The following is a 25761-nucleotide window of genomic DNA, read 5'->3' as shown; positions in this document are numbered from 1 at the left end:
CAGTGCCCAGATGTCCCATCTTGTTCCCACATGGAGGTTGACCTTTGAGGGTGGGGAACTAGATACAACCTGTATGACGTAATTTCCTCCCCCTCAGGATTGGAGATGTTCAGGATATGATTGTGATGTATATAGCTCAGACACCAGTCCCAAGTCCCACCCCTCATGCATCTTGTTGGTACCACACGCCAGATGGTGCATGGAGGCCCTTCCATGATGTCTGAATAAACAGTGTGGTTCAATCCTTAGGTGTAGATCTACAACTTGGTCATCCATGATCTGCATTGGTGGATGTTTCCCTCCAATCCTTTGGCGGGTTGTCTTTTTAGGCCTCCAAAGATGCAGCTTACTGTGGTTACCAATGCCTCTTTGTTGAGTTGAGGTGCCCACCTATGCTCCCTCAAGGCACAGGGCATGTGTTCTGGTTTGGAGCAGCACCTACATTGCAGGTGGTCTGTCGCGCCATAAAATCCTTCCTTCCTTTCATGTCACAGATGTGAGAAAGTGCCATCTTTCTTGCATGGTATGCCCCCTCTTTTTTCCTGAATTGCTTAATGTACTTTGACTGAGTGTGCCCTGGGCTCCTGCCAATCAGGTGCCCAGGGACTATGTTCCTTCCCTAAAAACTATGCTGAACCCTAAAACCCAATTTGGCAAACCCTGACCACATGTCAGCCCCTGGTAAATGGTACCCAGGGCCTTGTGACCAGGGTAGGCCCCTAAGGGCTGCAGCACTTATTGTGCCACCCTTAGAGGCCCTGTACCCTGACACAAACACACTGCCCTTGCACGGTGAGTGTCTGGGTATAGAACAAAACAGAGAGTCAACATGGCACACATCCTTGTGTACCATGCCCACAACATACACTGCCCTGGCATACATCAGCCACCCCTCTAGCTGGATGCTCTATGCCAGTGTTGGGGGTACAGGCGCATTAGCCCTGTGCCCCTACAGTACCCAGGTCCATTCCTGGGTACTGTAAGTGCAGTGCTGCCATTTAAGAGTATATGGTGCTGGGAGATCGTCAACACGAACTCCATAGCACCATGATGGCTCCACTGAAGATTGAGAAGTTTGGTATCAAACTTCTCCGCACATTAAACCGCACTGATGCCAGTGCAGGATTTAATGTACAATATACGACATAGGGTATCTTAGAGATGCCCCCTGAACCTGACCTACAATCCACGTCTGGTCTGAGGGGCTGCCTAGGCTGCCACACAGCAGATATGTTGCTGGACCCCTGGGTAGAGAGCCATCTGCTCTCCTGGGCCTTCAACAATGCACATCCTGGGCGAGGTGCTAGGTCTCCTCCCCCAGGATGGGCAGGGGAAGCTTCAAAGGCATGCCGCCTGTGTGAGCTTCTCCAGGCCACTTGCTGTACCCAGCAACTGGCCCCTACCGGTTCTAAACCCCCTCTCTGACGGGAAGACTGGCCGGAAACCCCAAGGAAGGACAGGGGGTGTGCCAGCCTCTGCCAACCCCACCCCTCAGGTGGGGGAGGCGAGGTGAAGCACATCCCCGGGCTCTCGCCATCTTGAAGATGGAGAGCCCTGCCCAATCAGGACTAGGCCACTGCCCCCCACCCACAGGAGAGTGGCAGGATAGGGGGTGTACCCACCCCATGGCAGGGACCCAGTGGTCCCTGCCCTTAACCTACCTGTAACGCCCCTAAATTTAGTATTTAGGGGCACCCTGAACCTTCCTTCCTTAGATTCCAAATTCCGAAACAGCAAAGAAGATCAAGAAGAAAGAAGACCTGCTCTGCAGCTGCTAACAAGAGGAAGACACCAACTGCTTTGGCCCTAGCCCTACCGGCCTGTCGACCCTCGAACCTTCTCCTGCTAAATCCTGGCATCTCCCGTGGCCAGCAACCTCTCAAAACCCCGGAGGACCTGGCTACCTTGTGACTCTGAGCATCTGGGACTCCTACGAGCAGTGGCACTGCTCAAAGGAAGTAACTGACCCCTGGCACCAGCCAGGAACCGCAAACCCTGCACCCGCCAAGCCTGGCCTGTGCTGGAGTGGACAAAGACCCAGAGGACGTCCCCCCGGCAACTGTGACCCCGACTCTGGCACCCAAGGACCCACCTCGACGCTCCTGACGACGCCTGCAGCCTCAGAACCAGGGATCCCCCCAACCGCAATCAACAGAGGGTAAGATTTCCCGACATCAAAAGGCACCCCTGCGGCCCCCTGTGCCCAACTCCTGGGTACCTACCTATCCTCCAACTACCCAACTTACCTCTCGAAGTGGTGGTCGCACCTGAAGAATCTCCGTCCCCAAGCTTGCAGCTTTTGTTCGTCCTTGAGCTTTTCCATTGCAATCCATTGAGCGCCCGATGGCTCAAAAGCACCCTGCATCCAGCCGCCCGAGTGGCCCTGGCAGTGCAACTTCCACTCCTACCTACTTCCCATTTGCCCTGAGCAAGTGACCAGGAGCCCAGCTCCCACAGCCGTGTGGCCTGCCAGTCAGCAGCCACCAACCAAGGGCCTCCCTGCCTTCCATAGAATAACATTGGGCCTAACTCACTCTGCATCCGGCTGCCCCTGTGCCGCTTAGGGTGTAACAACTGTACTTAGCTGACCTTGGGAGACCCCTGAGTCTATGCCCAGCACCTTAACTCTGCCAGTCGAGTACTTACCCAAAATCCGATAACTCAATTTTCTTCCATAGGGTAACATTGGCTGGTTTCACTCGAAATTTCTGTGTGGAGTTTCTAAACTTTAAAATATTCACCTAAAATCAACCGAGTAACAAAAACGGAAATACTCACCTGCTATTAGGAGAGATCCCAGTGCTGGATCTTGGTGCCCAGCACTGACCCTGAAAAGTACCTACAACCGTACTTGCCACTAACTCAATTTTCTTCCATAGGAAACCATTGACCGTTTTTCTGTGAAATTTCTTTTCTGTCGCTTTTTGCAAACTTACAAATATTCGTTAAAAATTGCCTGTATAACTCAAACGCAGTCTCTCAACTGCTTACAGGTGGTACACTAGTGCTGGATCCAGGATCCAACACTGACCTAGAAAAACTTTTCAAATAGCAAAATATTGATTAAAAATCACAACAGTAACTAAAACGTATTTACTCACTTGTTTCCAAGAACTGCCCCAGGACTGAATCCAGGATCCAGTCCTGGAGTTAGAAAAGTAATCCTGAAATAATCAATTACATATAATTTAAAATTCCCATTGAGCTCAATGGATTATTGTGTTTGAAATAGTGTTGCCTATTGCAACAAACTGTAACTCTTGCATTCAAAAGTCAATTGCCTATTGCAAAGAATTTAACTAAAGCATCTCAGTCAGAGAAAGTATATTTTGATACCTATTGTTGGTTCTAAAATAAAACAACCATATATTTTTATATACAAACCATTGGCCTAGAGTTCAGTTCTTGAGTGTGTGACACCATTTGCTGACTGAGTGTGTACAACAAATGCTTTACACTGTCCTCTGATACTGCCTTACTGCTCAACCAAGCTACCACTTTAGAGAGAAAGGTTATATCTAACGTTAACCTCTGCCAAACCTCTGGGGGCTGTGGACTCTGTACACACTGTACCTATTTGGGAACAGTATATACAGAGCCACTTTCTACAACAGAATATTTTTCAGATTCTGTTAGACAACACCACCTCTGTCTCTTATATTAACTGATGTGGTGGTGTGGGGTTTGGATCCTTTGTTGGAAGGGCTTACTGTTATGCAGTTAGGCACAGCGGTGGGCCATTTTCCCAGTACCAATCCACCTTGTGCGGTCTCACAGCGTGATAGCAGATACCCTAAGTGGTCTCTCCCTGAATACCACGAGTGGAAAATTTATTGTGAAGTTATAAGGGTGATATTTTTCAAATAGGAATACCATGCTTGGACCTCTTTGGCACTATCCAGAACAAGAAGGGTTCTTCATTTTCTGTCATAAACTTTCCTGTCACTGTCTCCCTTGGGGGATGCCTTTGTGTTCAGCTGTTCTCTAGTGTGCTTTACACATTTCCTCTGATAGTACATTTGCAAAAGAAATCCTCCACAAGGTGCTAGAGGATCAATCATAACTTATGCCAATTGCCCGAGATTGAACTAGGAGAATTTGGCCTCGTCTCCCTTCCGCTCAGACCATCACTGCTTTTGCAGCAGGATCGTCATGTCTTCCACTGCAAACGTATGTGTTACTGTTGCACATATGAAATTTGAGCCATGCTATTTGGAGTCCTGCTTTCTACCAGAGGTTGTTGACGTCATCTTTGCCACCAGTATACCTTCCTGCCTCCTAGAATACATTTGTTGAGTGGTGCAAGTTAGAAGGTCTGAACCTCATTTAGTTCCACCTTAATGATGATCCATGATTTGCATTATCCGTGCCCTGACAGTCTAACAGTGGCTACTGTAAATGGTTATTTGGCTGCATTGTCCACTTTCATGCGTCCCCCAACCAGAACTCCTTGTTAAAGTTGCTACTGGCTGCTGTTTTCTTAGTTTCCTCCAATTCGTTTATTGTTCAACAGATGAATTTGAGTCATGTGCTGACAGTTGTCATAGTTACCCCATTCAAGCTGATGCACGGGTGCCCGGTTCAACTTATAACTCTGAAAATTATTTGCCTGTGACTATAGCTTTGTCCCGTAAGGTTGATGAACTACAGTCCTTTTATGTCTGGCATCCCTCCCCTGTATGTATTCTCCCTGGATACACTGGTACTTTTCACTTATTCCTCATTCCTATAGAAAGTGATGTCTGCATTTCATATTAGCTCATTTATTTCTCTTTTGGTTTTCTTCCCTGCTCTGCAACCGATCAGGTAGGAGAGACTGCATAGATTGTATGCCAGCCATGTGGTGTCATCTGCACACACAAAACCAGAGTAGATGATGAGCAAAGAAGGGCAAGGCGGGAGCACAGTTTCACCTTTTGTTCTGCTCTGCATAAAGGTCTGCCATACCTTTGCCAAGGAAGACGCTCTGGCTGACATTAGTGCCCACTCTGAGGACTATGGCCGCTTCCTCCGCTCTCACCAGAGGCCTTCGGGTGGCCCACGTCTACCAGGTGGCAATTTGTTCATCATGCATACATTTGCAGAACACTGTCTTACATCTCTCCCATACAGTAACCAATCTTGTACCAGGGCTGAGCTCCATGGCTTCTGTGGTTACTCGTTTCAACCTTACCATAGGTGAGTAGCTTATTCTCTTGACTCTTTCAAGAACTCCACAAACCAATTGCATGTGGATGTGGTTTAAGACCCAGAAGAGTGCAATCATCCACATCATTGGGACACTAAGGAGATAATTCAAGGCCTTTTTTAATCCCTTACTCAATTCACTGCCTTCTCTAGAGTGTAATGATACCGTGTAGAGATATGAGTTCTCCATTTGAGTCTATACACAAAGCAGAAAAAAATATGTAATATGGAACAGAATTTCTCTATTGCCCGTTGCATCTGAAAGGCATCTTGGAGAATTTTGCCCTTTGTGTGCTAAGAAACCTTTGATCAAATTCTTAAAAGTCAAGGTTTTACAAACCATTGCCCTAGAAACATTCTGAGACTACCCTTCATTAAAGCGTCTGCTCTCGCTGAATGCTTAAAGATGGTTCCATTTCTGTCACAATTGGAGCAGGAGATTTATGAATTATAATCAGCTTATTGTCTCCTTTGGCCATTCCAACAATGCACATGCAGTTTTAAAACTAGGACTTGCTCACTGCACAGCGGCTAGCACAACTTCAACACAGCAGTGTGGCTTTAACTTGATTTACAAGGTGCCTTTGATTTATGAAAACTTCATGATGTACTATTCATAGCAGAATCAATAGTACACTCAAGCATACAAACCCAAGCATGCACTAAGACAACACAACTGTAATTAAGAAGTCATTAGATTCTTGTAGTTTATCATCGAACTTGAAGGTTACAGGTAAATACAAGGTGCACAACTCACATCCCATACACTACAGGTACTTGCTAGCAACAGAGAGGCACGCAGAGCCTTTTCACTCAACACTTTAGGCAGCATTGTCGCATATTCATGCTTTCATTTTTTAACGTATGAACTCACTTTGAAATGAATATCTTTATCATTAAGGAAATACAAGGATGAAAAAGATTGAGTTACCAATCTGAAAATGGTGTGTTTATGTATTGTTGATTGTCTATGCAAAAATCGAATGCAGCGAAAATCTATTTAAAGCAGATATCCTCCTCTCCTATCATGAGTGGTATTCTAAGCATGTAACTCTATAAAGGTGTACCCAACGTGCAGAGCTACTTTTATGGGACAACAATGTGTTCGAGGCATATGAGCTGCAGATTACACACTGTGCATAGATCGCCATCTGGTGTTGGGCCCGGATGTTTGCAGTTGTTTTGCTTCTTGGAAAGTCTTTGGAAGTCACGAGGTATGTGACTCCTCCTTTGGATCATACTGCGCATGGGCTTCGGCTCCATCCTCAGATTGTTTTTCTCCACCATCGGGCTCGGATGTATTCTTCGCGCTCTGGTTCCGACCAGTTTAAAGTTCTCCTAATCGGCGCGCAAACCTTCCCTTTCTGCGGTATTGTTTCGATCGCGATCTCCACACTCGACGCGACTCTCATCAGTGGAAATCTACGATTCCGATCGTCGACGGAGTCCTTCTGGCCTACCTGAGCTCCGGTCCTGGCTGATGGAAAGGACTCCATTTAAGAAGTGTCCTCAATGTGGGTCCAAGTTTCCCCACATCGATCTCCATGAGGTGTGCAACCTCTGCCTCTCCCCAGAACACGAGGCTCGAGACTGTCTGGTGTGCAAATCCTTCCGGTCGAAGAAAACCATTCGGGACTGAAGAGCGAGGAGAACCATGGCACACATGTCGACAACAATCCCCGATGACATCTTCGAAGAAGGCATCGATGTCCCAGATCACAGCAGCACACCGAAGAGGTGCCTCCGAAGCCAATGACTCATATGTCGAGGACATCACTCCGGCACAGAGGGGCGTGAGTACTGACATCGACCCCCACCCTCGACGGCACCGAAAAAGGCTTCGGTCACACCTTCGCCCTCGGGCCTAGGCACGATCAAAGACACTGCTTTCCATACCTCGCTTTCGGGCCCGGTTAAGAAGCACACCAAGCCTTCTGGCGGATCGGGCTCGAGCCAGCCTGCTGTCGGTGCCGAGAAACACTCCTCCGCACCGGCACGAAAAAGAAAATGGCCTCCTCCACGCCGAAGACCTCTGCGTCGAAGACAAGGACTGACTCCTCGGCACCGACACCGTCTTCGGAGCCGAGCAAAAAAAATCTAAAGCCCTAGACACCCACACCTCGAAGCCGAAAGTCATCTCGGTACCGACGAAACAACCAGACTCGTCCAAGCCACACAGTTCAAAAGACTACAAGGCTAAAAAACCTTTGGCTCCGACTCCTTCGGCGCCGACGGATCGGCCATTCACAGGGGAACTATTTCGGCCCGATCCACTACAAAAAAAACTGGTCAAGGACCCTAAAACTGGACATTTGATGCTCCGCATCAAAAAAGAGACTTATGGACAAGCCTTCCCCAGCTCCACCTCCACAGAGAAGAGACTTTGCTACCTCCCCTTTGAGAATACCTTCACCCCTTCCTCCACCTCCTCCTCCACCTGCTCCCTCTCCTCCGCCTTCCCCGACCTCATCATTCCCCCACACCCTCTCCAGATGAGGAGGAGGATGATGTCTACGAGGACACAGAGGACGGGCCCCATGACCAACCTACAGGGTACCTCACTCCCACAGGCTCCCCAGACCCATGGGACGACTATAACATTCCAGACGTCCCCAACGTCCCGCAGGATGACCTTAACCCTTCAAGACCTTCCCCCCCTGAAGACACAATGGGGTCGCCGCTAGGAGCGAGTACTGCTATATAATCTATGCACAATGTGTAATCTGCAGCTCATATGCCGGCAAATGCTACTTACCAGTATGCATCTGTTCTAGGCATGTAGAGCTGCAGATCTACACACGCCCACTCGCCTCCCCGGCTACCTTTATCTGTTCCAGTTTATCTTATTTAGATACAACACACATGGACATCTTCACTACTTACTACTACGCTCCATCATTTCCCTGCTGGCGAACAATCTGAGGATGGAGCCGAAGCCCATGCGCAGTATGATCCAAAGGAGGAGTCACATACCTCGTGACTTCCAAAGACTTTCCAAGAAGAAAACCAACTGCAAACATCCGGGCCCAACACCAGATGGCGATCTATGCACAGTGTGTAGATCTGCAGCTCTACATTCCAAGAACAGATGCATACTGGTAAGTAGCATTTGCCTTCCTCTTCTTTAGAACCCAGATAGCACTACAATAAACACTTAAAGCTATTTGTTTCTTTCCTAGAGTGAAGGAAGTGTATAGATTAGAAGAAATGGAAAAGATCTTTTTAAGGTAAGTTGTAAGAAGTAGGTGTAAGAAATGTGGCTTTACTATCTTAATGTTTTCACCAATGCTTAATGTAGTCTTGCATTTTTAATGACAAGAGAAGAAATAAATGCCTGTGTTACATTCAGTCATGACTGAAGTTTTGTGTCAGACCTGCATGAAAAAAATACTCCTCGTATTGTGAGGACACCTCAATTTTCTTTTGTTGTGTGTCTTCAAATCTCCTGGTGTACTGTTTTAGTTAGTTCCTCGTTTTCCTGCTTTTAGATGTAAGTGGAAGCTGTCTTGATTGCAAAAAACCTATTGTTTGCTTACAGAAAACTTACTGTGGGCTTATGCTCACCTTTTGCATACCATAGGTAAACTTTGTCACTCTCATTTGCTTGCTTCTTATTCAATGGCTTGTCTTGGCTTCTTTATTTTTCTTTTTATGCAAGAACTCCATGAGAGTGCATGTGTTTTCCAGCTTGCTCCCTTGTGCGCGTCTCTCCTGCAAATCTTCCCCACCCCCATGCACTCTGTTTTGCTCTTCCCATGTGTGCTTCTCACCTGTACCCCTGTTGCCCTCTCCCTCATTTACTGCTTTCCTCTCCTTACCCACCTACTTTAAGTGTAGGTGGGTAGAAGTGTAGCTCACTGGTTAGAGCAGGCATACCCTGAAGCAGAGGTCAGACCCGGGACCAGGGTTCGATTCCCGACGCGGCAGGGTCTGGAGCCCAATTGTCCACGGACTTGATAATTCTCGCTTCGGTGCCTACTCTAAGCATGAGTTCACACTAGGCAGCTCTGGGCAACTAGCTTGCTTAATCTCCACAACGGCCCCCCCGCGGCGGGATGCCTGGCTTTCACCTTGGGGATGCCCAGTATGGATTATCTCACAGGGAAAAACCAGGACGGGTTCCCAATGCAAGCGCTGGGATGCCCAAGGGTAACCGTGCGCGATATAAAACTCCTAATAATAATAATAATAATAATAATATTACCCCCTGTTGATTATCCTACCCATCCACTCCCGGTTGCTCCTTCTCCCCTCTGCCTGCTCCTGCTTCATTGACCCCCACAGGGACTGTCAGCAAATTGATGCTGGCTTCTTCGCCTTGCAAAAAACAATTTCACGCTAGTGACATCAGTTTCATGCTATTGACTTTCCACTTCTTTATTTACATATCCATTTTGGAAAGAGATAAAAAAAAATTGGTACTCGCCTCCATTTTTCAGTTTGCTGATGTTACACTGAAACGGCAAATGGCATTTTTGTTTTTGCTGATGCTGCACAATAGTGTAGCGTCGCGCTCTAGTCTTCACGACGTGACGTGATGACGTAGAGCGCAGCGGCCATTTTGGGTGCGGCCGAAAAGAGCGAGGAGCCCACGAGCATAGCGGAGGTCTCCCGGCACTCTCCCAGATTGTGTACCTACAATAAATACAAGTTCTCTTACCTGCGATCTCCTGTGTGATAGTGTCCTTCCCCAAGGGGCTTGAACATTACAACTGGCGACGAGGACGGGACTCGGGGAAAAGAAAACCGGGAGAAACACGAGAACCACGTGGAACCAGGGACATTGAACCAGCTTAACACACACTAGCAGCCAGGGTGTAGCAGCCGGCTACAAACAGGTACGGAACTAGAGGGAGAGCGCGGCAGAGGGGGCGCTCGCCATCATAAGCAGCCAGCCACGCGCAGAAACAGTCCTGAACACAGCAGCTGCAACCAAGCTGACTGCAGCCAGTGTGTTCTGCCCACGTGGCGAGGAAGGGAAGGCAATAGTCACCACATGCCACCCTATGCACACGCTAGGACGCAGAAGTGGGCAAACACAGCAGGAAAGATATTGCCCACAAGTGAGAAGAGCAGCAGGGCAAGAAAACAATCGTCGAAGCGCAGAGTCAGTTGGTACCACATTCGAAGAAGATAGAAGGAACGCCTGGGGCCCTGGCGGAGCAAGCAGAACACAGCACAGGGGGCGGATCTGCGTCACAACAGAGCACCCCACGCCTGCACAGACAAAGCGCACCAGGCAGTCCGAGAGGAGAGGAAGAGCCACCTGGATGAAGAGCGGAAATGTGTGCTCAAACGTCCTCGCTCACAACACCGATCCCCTTCTTACCCAAACCAGGGGATCCCTCGATGAAGTGGGAAGATTGGAGGCAATACATTATGAACTATCTGGAGGCCCTGGAGGACGAGAATGGAGAAGCATTTCCCAGCAAAAGAAGGAAGAGGATATTGCTTCACAACCTAGGCCTAGAAGATATCAGAGTGTTCCAGAATATAGTCCCGACCCCACGACAAGCGGCTGATGACGACGTGTTTCAGCATGCGATTGATGATCTGAATAAACATTATAGGCCGGCGGTGTGCACGTCCATAGACCTATACAACTTCCAACAAAGGAAACAAGCAGTGGGGGAGTCCATAGACGAGTACTTAGCAGCGTTGAAGAAATTGGCAGTCGCGTGTAAATTCGGTACATTACACGATGAATTCATTAAAGATCAAATTGTCATGCACACCACAAACTCAGCGATCCAGGACAAGCTGTGGGTAAATGGAGATGCGACCCTGAAGGAAGTCATAGCCATGGTGAAGAAAGCAGAGCTATCGAAAAGATGTGCGGAGGCAGCGAAAAAGGAGACAGCCGTCAGGCCCATGGTGAACAAAGTCACTGAGGCAGAACCACCGGAAAGAGGCAAGGGAACAACAGGGGACACGAGGACACAGGCCAAATGGAAGTCCAGACCAGCACCGGCGAAAAAACCTGGCAATGAAGGCAAGAACACATGCTACAGGTGCGGCAGTCTGTCTCATCCAGCCTGTGATCAGCGGTGTCCAGCCTTTCGTGCCAAATGCACGTTCTGCGGGATCGTAGGGCACTACGAGAAAGTATGTTGCCGCAAGCAAAAAAGACCGACAGTCCAGTACGTCGCACAAGGATCAGATGTAGAAGGAGAAGGCGAAGAAGAAGAAGACAGCGTGTTGTGCATAGAAGAACACATACTGGGGATCAACTGCAACCGCTCTAAGAAACCCCAATGTGACCTAGTGATAGGAGGGATACCGATAAAGATGGTAGAAGATTCCGGATCCCCGTACACCATAATACAACGGACGGTGCGGGATGAACACTTCAAAGACCAGCTGGGACACCACCTGGAACCCCTGAATATTCGTCCAGTCACATTCACAGGTGACCCCATTCCCATGGTAGGATACCGAAGCCTGAAATTTGATTTCAAGGAACGTAGTGCAAGATGCAAACTAAACGTGGCAGAGAAAGGTCCTTTGGTCCTAGGGTGGATTGACCAAGGAGACTTGGGAATACGGTTGAACCCCGGTGGCACCACACAAGTTCTGATGACCAGCGACGAGCAACAACCGAACGTCACAAAACTGGAGGAAGAATTTCCCACAGTGTTCGGAGGCAAAGTCGGCAAATTGACTAAATTCACGCACAAGATCGATCTCAAGGCAGATGCGAAACCGGTGTGCCACAAGGTGAGAAATATCCCACTGGCTATCAGAGAGAAAGTACAAAAGGAATTACGCAGGCTAGAAGATAATGGCATCATAGAACCGATAACTAGTGCATAGTGGTTGGCACCGTTGGTGGTAGCAATGAAGCCAAACGGCAAGGTGAGTCTGTGTGTGGACCTGAGGGAATTGAACAAAAACATAATAGTGGAAAGATTCCCACTACCAAGGATAGATGAGATGCTGGCAAAAAATAAGGGGGTGAAATGGTTCTCAACCATCGACCTCACCTCAGCCTACCATCAAATAGCCCTACACCACACATGCTGGAAATTGACATCGTTCATAACCCCCTTCAGGTGCTATCCGTTTCGCAGGATGCCATTTGGACTGGCCTCGGCAGCAGCCATATTTCAGAAACTTATGCACAAGCTGTTCAAGGAAGTTGATGGAGTTCAGTACTTCCAAGATGACATCTTGGTGATGGGCATGAACAAAGCAGACCATGACGCTAAGTTGTCCAAAGTCCTACATGTCTTGGAACGCAATGGCCTCACTGCGGAGTGGGACAAGTGCCGGTTTGGAATGACATCTGTCACATACTTGGGCCACGAGATCAGCGACCAAGGCATCACACCTAAACAATCCAATGTCAAAGCGATATGTGATGCACCACCTCCGGGAAACAAGGAAGAAGTCAGGTCATTACTTGGCATGGCCGAGTTTTACAGCAAATTCGTACAGCATTTCGCCACCAAGACACACCACGTGCGCCAACTCCTCCGGGACAAGACAACCTTCGAGTGGACGGAAGAGACACAAGAATTCCAGAAGATCAAAGCGGACATCAGCACAGCAGTTCCTCTATGTGGATTTGATCAGCAAGCAAGATCCGTATTAACGACAGACGCGAGTGAGAGGGGCCTAGGAGCGGTCCTAATGCAAGAGACAAAAGATGGGGAACTGGCCACCCTCAGCTTTGCATCCAGATCTTTGTCGCCTACGGAGCAGATGTACAGTGTAATAGAAAAGGAGATGTTGGCAGCAGTCTGGGCCATGGAGAAGTTCCGCCAATTCTTATGGGGCACGAGATTCAGGCTAAGAACAGACCATAAGCCTCTGGTCAAAGTCCTCACATCATCTGGACATGCGAATGCGACCCCCCACATCGCGAAGATGACCTTGAAATTGTTGGACTACAGGTATGATGGAGAACACATTCCGGGAACCAGAAATAAAGTAGCCGACTATCTGTCGAGCCTCAGCCATGGAGGAAGCTCCACGCGGTTCCGAGGATGAGGATACCAGAGTGGCGTTCATGGAGGATCACGAACGAGTGATAAGCGAACAGGAGTGGAAGGAAGCATACGAGAACGACTTAGACGTCGGGGCTGTCAAGCAGTTCATAGTAAGAGGATGGCCAGAGAAGAGGTACGTGGAGGCAGCGTTCAGAAAATTCTTTGAAGTGAGAGAGGAATTATCGGTTTCTGACCAAGGGATCTTCCTGCGGAGAGGAGAAAAGGTAGTTCCTCCCAACACGTTGGTGCCACATTTACTTGCCCTTATAGATGAAGGACAACTGGGTATTGTAAAGACGAAGCTCAGGGCGAAACAGATGTACTGGTGGCCTGCTATGGATAGCCAGATAGAAAGGCACGTGCGGGGCGAACAATGCCAAAGAGCGGACAAGTCCCAAAGCCTGATGCGCCCACCCTTAGGAAAGTTTGACAACCCCGCTAACCCATGGGAGGATCTGTCGATAGACCTCTTGGGTCCAGTATTGGATGCTCAGGGAGTCCAGAAATATGTGGTAGTACTCGTAGACCGGTACTCCAAGTGGCCAGAGATCAACATACAGGAAGACATGGACACCGACAAAGTATTAAAGTTTCTAACAACCATTTTCCTTAGAGAAGGTATTCCACGCTCCATCCTAAGTGACAACGGGCCTCAGTTTACGTCGGAAAAATGGAACGTGTACATGGGAAGGAATGGTATAAAGGTTAAACACACATCCATATATCATCCGGCGGGAAACGGTCTAGCCGAGAGGTTAAATAGAGTCATCATGGGCTCGGTACAGTCAGCGATCGGAGCCGGGAAGGACTGGGAAAAAGAATTAAAGTGCATGTTGTGGGCCTACAGGATTACTCCGACCAGCACAGGATAAAGCCCCTTCCAGATCCTAAGAGGTCGAGACCCATTCACGAAGGACAATGTTGCATGGAAGGAGTGCACTATCACGAGCAAGTGGTCTCCAGCAGTAGTGCACCACAATCTGGAAAAGGCGCAAAGAATATATACGGAACACTTCAATAGAAGAAGAAATGTCAAGGAGACGGAGTTAGAGAGAGGAGAGTGGGTTCGAGTCAAACTAGCCCAGTTAAGAAAGAAAGGTGATAGCAAGTTCAGTGCACACATGCAAGTGGAAGAGGTTTACAACCGAGCAGCCCTGCTGAGCGATGGGAAAGTTTGGTCTCTGGACAGGATGTCCAAATGCATCAAGATATTGTGATGGAATGAAAAAGAAAGTGGACAGGCAGAAACCCCCCAGACTCAAGGTACTGAAGTCAATCCGGTGGAAGAAGGAACAGGATATACTAGAGAAAGAGAGAGAGAGGAGGAAGTAGAGAGGGGGTGTGATCCTGGTGCCTTGGAACTCTCTGGAAGCACCAGTGGAACGCCTCAAAGAGGTGTTCCCCTGAGTACAGAAAGAAGTGTAGCAAGAAATCCCCAAGAAGTTGCCGTGTACACTTCCAGTACACCGGTGAGGCATACCCACACTGGCAGAGCTGTGGTAAGACCGTTGAAGTACAGAGACTTTGAGATGGGAGACGGGAATGAGCCCACCAGCAGGTAGACACAGAGACATTATCTTATGTTTGAAATGTATATCCATAAAGGAGGGAGATATGTAGCATCGCGCTCTAGTCTTCACGGTGTGACGTGATGACGTAGAGCGCGGCGGCCATTTTGGGTGCGGCTGAAAAGAGCGAGGAGCCCGCGAGCATAGCGGAGGTCTCCCAGCGCTGTCCCAGATTGTGTACCTACAATAAATACAAGTTCTCTTACCTGCGATCTCCTGTGTGAGAGTGTCCTTCCCCAAGGGGGCTTGAACATTACAAATATCAACAAAAACATTGATAAAGTCAACAGAATAATTATACAAGAACTATTGGCTTTGCCAGTGCTTGTTGTAGATGTGCTTCACAGGCAGACAACTAGCACCTTTCTCATGCAGGTGTGCATCCCAGATAATTTTTTGTGCCAAGTGCTGCAGATCAGAACCTGCTCGGAGATCATCCCCATTTATTTTCCAAATGTGTTGTTTTTAGGTCGAGACTGAGCCTGTGTGCAAGCGCTGCTCTGGCGATAATCTGTAGTAGTTTAGTACCGGAAAGAATCCCAGCCCTTTCCCCCGTCCATGTTTTTCATTGGCTTGTGTCTTTGTCCTTCGTAAATGTTGGCTTCTGATTTTGTAGTTAGTTTGTTAGTCCCTCCTTAGTACCGCCGTGTCGTCATGTGTAACCTCCAATGGTTACTGGCCCCTTTACTTGCTTGTTACACGGTAGGAGTACTCTTTGCTTTAATGAGTTTCTCCTACTGCCGGCACGAGGACGTGCTTTGCTTACATTCAATGCGCTGTGCGCACTTTCACTTTTAAAGCAGCCAGTACAATGGCGGCCACTTCGAATCCAGTGCCATGGGTCTCGCATGTAAATTCAAGACCTATTGCATTCCAAATATTTTTTCCAGAACACGCCACACGTCGCTTTATCTTTAACATAGCGCCCTCGCGCCTTTTACTTGTTATACACGGGCACACACAGTCGTCAATGGCACCTGTGGTTTAAAGACCTTCATTGAACCCCCCCCCCCCCCCCCACCCCACCACACTTTAACTTTCAGCTCGGCACCCGCTCTTAAATTAACAACATTGTCTCGAGCATGAACAACTTCTGCGCATGTTCCATCTTGTGCGTTTTAAAAGGCTCAACTCTTTTTTTACAACAACAACAAAAAAGCATAATAGAAGTATGAATCTGGTACAAGATGTCAAGATTTAATAACACAGCCTTGTTGATGGGGTGAAATAATAGCAGAAAACATCGATTCGACAAATATTTCAAGGAAGGTTATCCTGGCAGAATACGTTTGTTAGCAAACATATTTAAAAGAAAATACTGTAGTGTCGCGCTCTAATCTTCACGGTGTTGCGTGATGACGTAGAGCGCGGCGGCCATCTTGTGGGGGATGATTAGCGCGGAGCCGAGGAGCTTATCGGACGTCTCCCGACGCTCTCCGTAATACATGTTAATTTACAAATAAAAGTTACTTACCTGCAAATCTTGAGTACAAGAGTCCTTCCTCACTGAGGGCCCCCAAATACATTACAACTGGCGACGAGGTTGGGGATCATAAGAAAAAACACCCAGGAGCAGCCCAGAAACCACGTAGGACAAGGGGCAGCACACCTGCAACCCGAGGGAGTAGAGACCGACTCACGCAGGTACAGGCAGTAAGGAGAGCGCGGCAGAGGGGAAGCGCTAAGCCACGACTGCCAAACTAGCGCAAGTACAGTCCGGAGCATAGCTGGTGCATACAAGCCAACTGCAGCCGGTGTAAGCAGCCACGTGCAAGGAGGTGAAGGAAGTAACCACCACGCCACACTCCAAGGCACGTGAAGAGGAGGAAGGGGGCGAATGTAACAGGACAGACACTGCCCACAAGTGAGAAGAGCAGGGGTCAAGACAGCGACCGGGGAAGCGCAGAGGCTTAGGTTCCTCGTTCGCGCAACACAGAAGGAACGCCTGAGGCCCTGGCAAAGCAAGCAGAACACAGACCAGGGGGTGGAGCTGCGTCGCAACAGAGCCCCCCTCGCCTACCCAGACAAAGCGCGCCAGGCAGCCCGAGGGGTGAAGAAGAGTCACCGGGAAGAAGAGCGGAAAAACCAGGGGATCCATCGATGAAGTGGGAAGACTGGAGAGAATACTTTATTAACTATCTGGAAGCCCTGGAGGACGAGAATGGAGAAGCATTGCCCAGCAAGAGAAGGAAGAGGATATTACTTCACAACCTAGGCCCAGAAGGCATCAGCGTGTTCCTGAACATAGTCCCGACCCCACGACAAGCGGCAGATGATGACGTGTTCCAGCACGCTATTGATGACCTGAATAAACATTATAGGCCAGCAGTGTGCACGTCCATAGACCGATACAACCTCCAACAAAGGAAACAGGCAGTGGGGGAGTCCATAGACGAATATGTGGCAGCGTTGAGGAAATTGGCGGCCACGTGTAAATTTGGCACGTTACACGATGAATTCATCGAAGATCAGATCGTCATGCACACCACGAACGCGACAATCCAGGACAAGCTATGGGTAAATGGAGAAGCGACCTTGAAGGAAGTCATAGCCATGGCAAAGAGAGAGACAGCCGCTAGGCCCATGGTGAACAAAGTCACCGAAGCAGAACCATCGGAAAGAGGCAAGGGAGCTACGGGGGACACGAGAGCACAAGCCAAATGGACGCCCAAGTCAGCACCGGCGAAGAAACCGGGTAATGAAAGCAAGAACACGTGTTACAGGTGCAGCAGTCTGTTACATCCAGCCTACGACAAGCGATGTCCAGCCTTTCGGGCCAAATGTATGTTTTGTTGGATTCTAGGGCACTACGAGAAAGTATGTCGCCGTAAGCAAAAGAGAGCAGCAGTAAAATACGTCACACAAGAGGCAGAGGTGGAAAGTTGAGGCGAAGAAGAAGAAGATGGCGTGTTGTGTATAGAAGAGCACATACTAGGGATCAACTGCAACCGTTCCAAGAAACCCCAGTGCAACCTGGTGATAGGAGGTATACCGATAAAGATGGTGGCAGATTCAGGATCCCCGTACACCATAATACAACGAACGGTATGAGATGAACACTTCAAAGAGCACCTGGGGCATCACATGGAACCCCAGATATTCGTCCAGTCACATTCACAGGAGACCCTATTCCTATGGTTGGATACAGAACATTGAAATTCGAATTTAAGGAACGAAGCGCAAGATGCAAACTATACGTGGCGGAGAAAGGCCCTTCAGTTCTGGGGTGGATCGACCAAGGAGATCTGGGAATAAAACCGAACTCCGGAGGTGCCACACAAGTCCTGATGACCAGCGAAGAACAACAACCGGTCGTAGAAAAACTGAAAGAAGAATTTCCCATAGTGTTTGGAGGCAAGGTTGGCAAATTAACCAAATTCACACATAGGATCGTTCTCAAAGCAGATGCGAAACCGGTTGTTGGACCCGGCCTCGTGGCGTGGTCCTGACTTCCCGGGGATTGGGCCCGTTCCCCGCCCTAGCCTCCACGAGCTACCCGTTTGGGCCGCACGAGGTCACCTACGCCTCGAGGCTCCGCCATTTTGTCACCTGCCACGTGACCCTGCACACCGGCCCTCATGACTCCGCTCAACCCGGCCTCGGCCCCAGCAAGGCCCAGACATTGAGGCACCAAGAACTGGCCAGGGGGTGTCACGTGAACACCTCATCGCCCTCGCGGAGGGCGGTATCGATGGGACCCCCAACTGTCCCCACACACCGAGGTGCGATCGGCCTCCAGCTCTCCTGGGCCGGGCGCCTCTCCTGCTGGGCGTCTGGCCGCTCTCAACCCGGCCTCTCCGCCCCCCCGGGCGCAAGGGTCCGGACATCAAAGGGCTCCAGACCTATATCTGGGGCGACCCCGCCACAGACCGGCAGTTGTATCCCGGAGTCGAGAGCCCTGCTGATCGAATCGCGGCCGACCCTACGGAGAAGAACTCTTGCTTGAAACTACCACGAGCCCTGCAGACTGCGTCGCGGCTCCTTCTTGTTGAAACCTTGAAGCCCCCCGGAACATCGGGGCCCTGCTGACGCTGTCGCGGCCCAACCTCGCTGAAACCTCCCTCGGAGCCCTGCTGACGACGTCGCGGCTCGAGCTGAGCAGAAACCATCTTGAGAGCCCTGCTGACCTGATCGCGGCTCTCCACAAACTGAACGCCAGAGCCCTGCTGACGCCGTCGCGGCTCGACCCCTCCGAGATCCGGAGGTCCTCCAGCTTGAGGATAAGAACTGGGCCCCAGGTACCCTCGTACCAAGCTCCTGCCAAAGAGTGTCCCGCTACCCCTTCCCTTCTAAAGAGACACTGAGACTTTTGTGGATCCCTGGATCCCTTTCGTGTAAATATTGATCCCGTAACCTTTAAGTGCTGATAAAGAATTGCTCGTCTTGAGACAACCTCCTTGAGTCCTGTGTGGTGGTGTTACTGTGCTAGTACATGATAGGAGAAGGATCTCCCCGGAGGCTTCTCAGCAGCGCTCGGCTACTTCGTACAGTGTGGGGGCCCCTCTGGGTGGTCTCTCCGACTCCCCGAGGTACGCCTTCCAACATTTGGTGGCCAGCGACGGGATCCGAGCCGAACGCAGTACGTACCAGCCAGTAACCCACTAGCTACCCATCCAGACAAACAGAAGTCATGAGCAACCAAGAAAATAACGCGACCACGGAGTTCCAGCCCGAACGGTTGGAAGAATATACGCACAAGGAATTGAAACAGTTCTGCAAGGACAAAGGCATTGCAACCACCGGCCTAGGTACCAAAGAGGAGATGCAGAAAGCCCTGAGGACCTGGCTGGAGGCCGAGGCAGGCCACTCCCAGGAAGAAGGTCCCCTGCCCCTGACTGAGGCCACATCAACCGCACTGACTCCGGCAACCGGAGGAAGAAAGAGCCTAGAAACCGGCCTCTCCGAAGAGGAGATACGAGAGCGGGAGAAGGTCCGGAACCACGAACTAGAGCTCGCACGACTGCGGCTGGACGGCGAACTCCAGCTGGCGGGAAAAAAACTGGCCCTAGAGCAGCTACGGCTACAAGAGGAGATAGAAGAGAAGAGACGGCACCGAGAGTTGGAGGAAAAAAGACTGACCCTTGAGCACGAGCGAAGTCTCAAAGAGCTCGAAATCAAGGCAAAGAACGGGGGGACCGACACCCCCAGTAATAGAGACACCCTACCGCCTGCCGAGGCCAAGGTACATATCCCGAAAGAGGTCGTCAAGGAGTACTATAAGAATGACGACATCCAACAATGGTTCAAGGCATACGAGGTGGCCATGACCTCTCATCGGGTGCCCCGAAAGGACTGGGGCGCCGGCCTGTGGGGTCGGTTCCTGAGTGAAGGTCGAGACACACTGCTCCAGCTGCCGGAGGAGGTGATGACCTCCTACGACCACATGAAGGAGGCCCTGCTCACCCGCTACGGGCTAACCGCGGAAATGTACCGCCAGCGGTTCAGAGACTGCAAAAAGATCCCGGGTACTACCTGGGTGGAATATGTGGACTTTTTCAGCCGGGCCCTAGAAGGATGGATCAAGGGTAGCAAAGTCACCACCTACGGGCAGCTGGTCGACCTCATTGTTTGGGAACATCTCTCCAACAATTGCTTCGTGGAGCTAAGGCAACACCTCCTCGACAGCAAGATGACCGACCCACGAAAACTCGCCGTCGAGGCCGATCGATGGGTCAACACCCGAGTCCCCCGGAACTCGATGGGGGAGTACCAGAGGAACCCCACCGGACCTCCCCGCCAACGCGGTGGAGGGGGAGGGCCGAACAGGAACCGGGACCCCCCCGCCGGGGCCCCCAGGAGCCCACCTCGAGGGCCACCGCAGCAACCCCTCTCCCCGAGCCTAGCCCGAAGGGGGGCGACCCCGGCCAGAACCGGACCACAGCCCCCAGTAACATGCTGCGGCTGCCAACAAACCGGACACTATGCCAGCGACCCGGTCTGCCCCCTGAACCGAAGAAGCGGGGCCGGCGGGCCCCCGCCCCGACAGCTGGCGGCCGCCGCCCTGGGGGAAGGAGAAGAAGAGGAAGAAACCATCGACCGAGGAACCACCGAATGGGAGCCGGCAGCCATGTCCCTGGTCTGCCTGGGCAGCCGAGAAATGGTGCCCCGCACCCCCATCCCAAGCAACACCCAGAAGTACAGGCAGCAGGTCACCGTCAATGGACAACGGGCCGAAGCCCTTCGTGACACCGGCGCCAGCGTCACCGCTGTCCGCTGCCACCTGGTGACCCCCGAACAGATCCTACCCAATGTGCTGTGCCCCGTCCGGACGGCCGACAACAGCGAAAGCCTGTGCCAGATGGCCCTGGTCCCCTTCGAGTGGGGAGGGGTGACAGGCCTGCTAAAGGTGACTGTCCGCGACGACGCACCAGTAGACTGCCTCCTGGGGAACGACCTGGAGAGTTCCCCCTGGGCCCAAGTGGAGCGACGAGAGCACCTCCGAATGCTGGGACTATCCGAATGGGGCTGCGCCATCACCCGGTCCATGACCGCCCGGGCCCCCCGCTCGTCCTTGGCCCCCGGTGCCGCCCAGCCCGAGGGGCTCGCACCACCCCCCGCCTGCAGCGAGGGGGAGGCGGACACCGCCACTGGACCTATTGAATCCTCCCCCGAGGAGATTGCTTCCCTTGGCGCCCTACCAGAACTTGCACAATGGCGCCACGAAGGGGGCCCCACCCGTGAGCAGTTCCAGCAAGAGCAGCAGTCCTGTCCCTCTCTCGAAGGGGTCCGACAACAAGCGTCCGCACAAGCCGACGGGGACCAGACCGGCACCCACTGGGTCTACTGGGCCGAGGGCCTGTTGTACAGTGAGCAAAAAGTGGCAGAACTCGGGGCCAGCCGCGTGTTGGTGGTCCCCCTCCGCTTCCGAGAGTTCCTTCTCAACCTGGCACATGACGTGCCCCTCGCCGGACACTTAGGGCAAGACAAAACTTACAGCCGTCTGGTGACCCACTTCTACTGGCCCCGGATGCGGAGAGACGTGGACAACCACTGCCGGTCCTGCCAGACCTGCCAAGCCAGCGGAAAGACGGGGGGTCGGGTCAAGGCCCCCCTCCAGCCCTTTCCAGCCGTCAGCACCCCGTTCGAACGGGTCGGAATCGACATCGTGGGGCCCCTAGACCCCCAGACCGCCCTGGGCCACCGCTTCATCCTGGTCCTCGTGGACCACGCCACCAGGTACCCGGAGGCGGTCCCGCTAAGAACTGTAACGGCCCCCGTGGTAGGCCAGGCCTTGATGGGGATCTTCTCCCGAGTGGGATTTCCCCGCGAAGTGGTGAGCGACAGGGGCACGAACTTCATCTCCAAGTACATGCGGTCCCTGTGGCAGCAGTGCGGGGTCACGTACAAATTCACAACCCCCTATCACCCCCAGGGGAACGGGCTGGTCGAGCGCTTTAACAGAACCCTGAAGGGGATGATTCAGGGCTTGGAAGAGCCCCTCCGGCGGAGATGGGATGTCCTACTACCATGCCTCCTGTTCGCCTATCGGGAGGTCCCGCAGAAGTCCCTGGGGTTCAGCCCATTTGAACTGTTATATGGGCATCCGGTCCGCGGACCCCTCAGCCTGGTCAAGGAGGGCTGGGAGGCGAAGCTCCCAGGCGCCCCTCCTGACGTCTACCGATACCTCCTGACCCTACGAAACCAGACCCGCAAGTTCCGAGCCATGGCCGAAGCCAACCTCGAAGCCAGCCAGGAGGACATGAAGCGGTGGTACGATCGGAACTCCTCTACCATCGAGTTCGAGCCAGGCCAGAGAGTCTGGGTCATGGCCCCGGTTGAGCCCTGCGCCCTCCAGGACAAGTGGACCGGGCCCTTCAAGGTGGTGGAGAAGAAAAGCCCCGTCACCTACCTAGTCGACCTGGAGTCCCCCCGGAACCCCCTCCGGGTTCTACATGCTAACAGGCTCAAACCCCACTTTCAAATCACAAAAAGGAGCTGAAGGGGCAGAGAACAGGTCATCCCCCACTCAGAAGTCTGTATACAATAAAGGACCTGTTCCCATAGTGAGCATTCGATTCATATAGCCATTGTAGTTGTCATATAATTTTAGACAGACTATAGAGCAAGTGTTTCAATATCATCAATGCTACTTCAAGGTATGACTCACTAATTCAAAGAAAAGAAGGAGTATTCAAACGAGATAGGAAAAAGCTGTCTTTTTATCCAACAGTAGTAATATCTAAAACCACCCTCGTGTGGAAAAAGTGTAGGAAAGGAGTGATGGCGCCTCACGGTAGCAACACCATAGAGGATAAAGCAGGAAGGTACTCGCCTGCTACCTCAAGATCTCATCATCAGCTGCCACCACTCCGTAGAAAGGAAATGTGTGTGGGAAGGTGTAGACAAGAGAATGGGTAGTGACCCAACATGTAAAGGTTGCTAGGGTGTATGCGACAAAAGAAAGAAAAGTAGTGCAAAGAACCGTGCACCGTAATAAACCCCACAGTGTATGTACACAGATTTGAGTTGGTTCACACTAGCTTTCTACTTTTTATTCTGTGCTGTGTGACCACTCATGTATAAAAATGCCGACATGTTTCATTGCCAATTGGAAAAACTCACGGCAACTTCTTCAGGGCGTGGGGTATTGTCATTTCACCCTTTAGCCTTGCTTGATCAGTTAAAAACAGTTCTGTTGGAAAAGAGACAGACAAACAACACATATCCAAAATATTTGGCTTCTGGTTCAAAGGCACCCATTAGTGTATATACCTTTCCCAACCAAATGTCCCCCGAAAATGATTACCGGGATGTCGCCCATCGTGGGCATACCTTTACCCTCGGGCTTGTGTATGTATAACAGCGGTCGCTTGTTCAGGGCTCATCCCCTCGACTCCTGTCATGAGTCTGTAAACATACAGTGAAAGACACGGAGAAAGACATGAATCGAACAAATAGTTAATAGTTTTCTAGAGGAAACAGATGTAGATTTCCCTCCATTCCCTGGGTGATGAATAGCTATTTCTCTTTGTCTGGATCCATCCCTGTATTGCTGTGTTATAACTCTTCAGGTATAACTCCTGCTTAGCCGGGGTTAGCGGGGGTTCATCTTGTGTTAAAAGAGGTACTCCTTTTAAGGTTCTGCCCGCTATGTGGGGTATTGTCCCTCCCGTGTCTCGCTCATGGTGTGTCTTTTAGTACCTGCTGCATGGCTCATACTTAATGTGTCTACTAGTATTTTGATGATGCCAGGCTCTTAGTTAAGATTTCTAGACCATTGGTTTCCGTGACAGGTCTGTGCGTACCCCCTTAAAAAGAGGAATTCCCCCTACCGGGTCACGTTTACTGTTGCAGGTGTCCCTTCGCCTATGGTCTAAACCGCTTTTTACGCAGCCCCCTCGATTTTGGAAGAAAAGGAAATAGTCGGACTCACCGGTATTCTGTCCGTGTCTGGCGTTCACTCAGCACTGCAACAACGCAGCCGTTGTCAGCCGTGATTAAAAAACGTAACCTTCCGGGTCACGTGGCACCGCTGTGTCGGTCCCGCCCATTTCAGGGCCGACAGAACGCGCCATCTTAGAATGGTAATATGTGCCTCTACAGGCAATCAATTCCTCATTGTACGAGCGTCCGAGCACCCGTTTTTAATGTTAATGTAACTCGTAGATGAATAATTAGGGCATATCTTCACCCCCGAGTTCTGTTTATACCTATTGCCTTGTTTCATAGTTACAATATTGCATCAAGTGTAATCTAGCTCAAAACTGTATTTTGCAATGCTGCAGTGAGCGGTGTCAGTTATGCCAAGTGCCCCCAGGTTTCTCATTATGTTGTCCTGGTTTCTCATACAGTATAGCGCCCTCATATATCACGCCCTCCTATTCCAATCTTCATACACCAATCATAATAGCTGGACTTATACTGACCATTAGGGGAAAGAAGGGGGGAGAGCAATGAATGAATGATACATGGATTACATGTAAACCTTATTCCACTCGATGGAATCATTCAATCCAGTCTGATCCACACCCTCCTGATAAATCCAACGAGCTTCCTTGCTGCTCAGTCTGGATTCCATATTAAACTGGTCCCCCATCACTCTTTCTAGTACTACCCAGCGTACATCTTTGGGATCATGTTTGTGATGCTGAAAGTGTTGGACTAGTTTTGTACTCAGTTTACCTGCACGTAACGTGCTCAGATGCTCTTGAATCCTAACTTTGACCTTCCTTGTGGTAAGGCCAATGTAGTGTAGCTCGCAAGGGCAGGTCAATCTGTAAATAACGTTGGTTGTATTACAATTACTGAATTTGTTCAGATGCCATATACGATTATTTGCAAGAGTGACACTTTTGGTGGTAGTTGTGAGCTTACAAACAGAACAGCCACCACATGGATAATGTCCTTGCGGAATGTTATTTTCCCGTGGGTCAGATTTGGGTCTGGTGTGTACCAGCTGATCGCGTAGATTTGCAGATCGTTTAAATGCAAAGCGAGGTGGAGGCATTTGCATACTCGTAGTGCTTAACAGATGCCAGTGTCTACGGATGATCTGCCTGATTTTGGTGGATAAAGGGCCGAAAGTGGTCACCACAGGTATGCATTCGCCCTTTTGTTTAGAAGTTCTTTCCAGGAGAGCCGCACGTGGTGTGTTGTATGCTCGTTTTTTCGCCTGCCTGATTACTTTCTTAGGATAGGCTCGGTTCTCCAGTTTGGTAGCCAATACGTTAGACTGTTCGGAGTATTGGCGAAGGTTGGAGCAATTCCGGCGATATCTTAAAAATTGGCCCACAGGTAAGTTATCTCGAAGTGCTCTTGGATGATATGACCTGTAGTGCAGCAGGGAATTTTTATCTGTTATTTTGTGATGCACTTTGGTAACGAGCTTGTCATGCTCGGCCTGTATATCCAGGTCAAGGTACACTGCTGATGTTCTATTCACCGCCCAAGTGAATTTTAAGCAGACATCAAGACCATTCAACCAGTTAAGAAACTCAGTGAGTCTCTCCTCCGAGCCCTCCCATATACACAGGACATCATCGATATATCTCTTCCAGAGAACGATGTTCTTCTGG

At 50.5% G+C, this 25761-nt stretch overlaps 1 protein-coding gene across 2 annotated transcripts in view; it reads left to right on the top strand.

Moving 5' to 3' along the window:
• Positions 1-25761, top strand: part of LOC146813794 (cap-specific mRNA (nucleoside-2'-O-)-methyltransferase 1-like) — a 664820-nt gene that overhangs the window by 522330 nt on the left and 116729 nt on the right. For both annotated transcript variants that reach the window (XM_085610257.1, XM_085610256.1), the window contains exon 21: positions 8367-8414. In XM_085610257.1, coding sequence (XP_085466383.1) covers positions 8367-8414 — 48 coding nt within the window. The remainder of the gene's footprint in view (positions 1-8366; positions 8415-25761) is intronic.

This window comes from Triturus cristatus, chromosome 6 (assembly GCF_964204655.1).
Source record: "Triturus cristatus chromosome 6, aTriCri1.1, whole genome shotgun sequence".
Classification (NCBI taxonomy): domain Eukaryota; kingdom Metazoa; phylum Chordata; class Amphibia; order Caudata; family Salamandridae; genus Triturus; species Triturus cristatus.
This window is presented reverse-complemented; position numbering and strand designations above follow the sequence as displayed.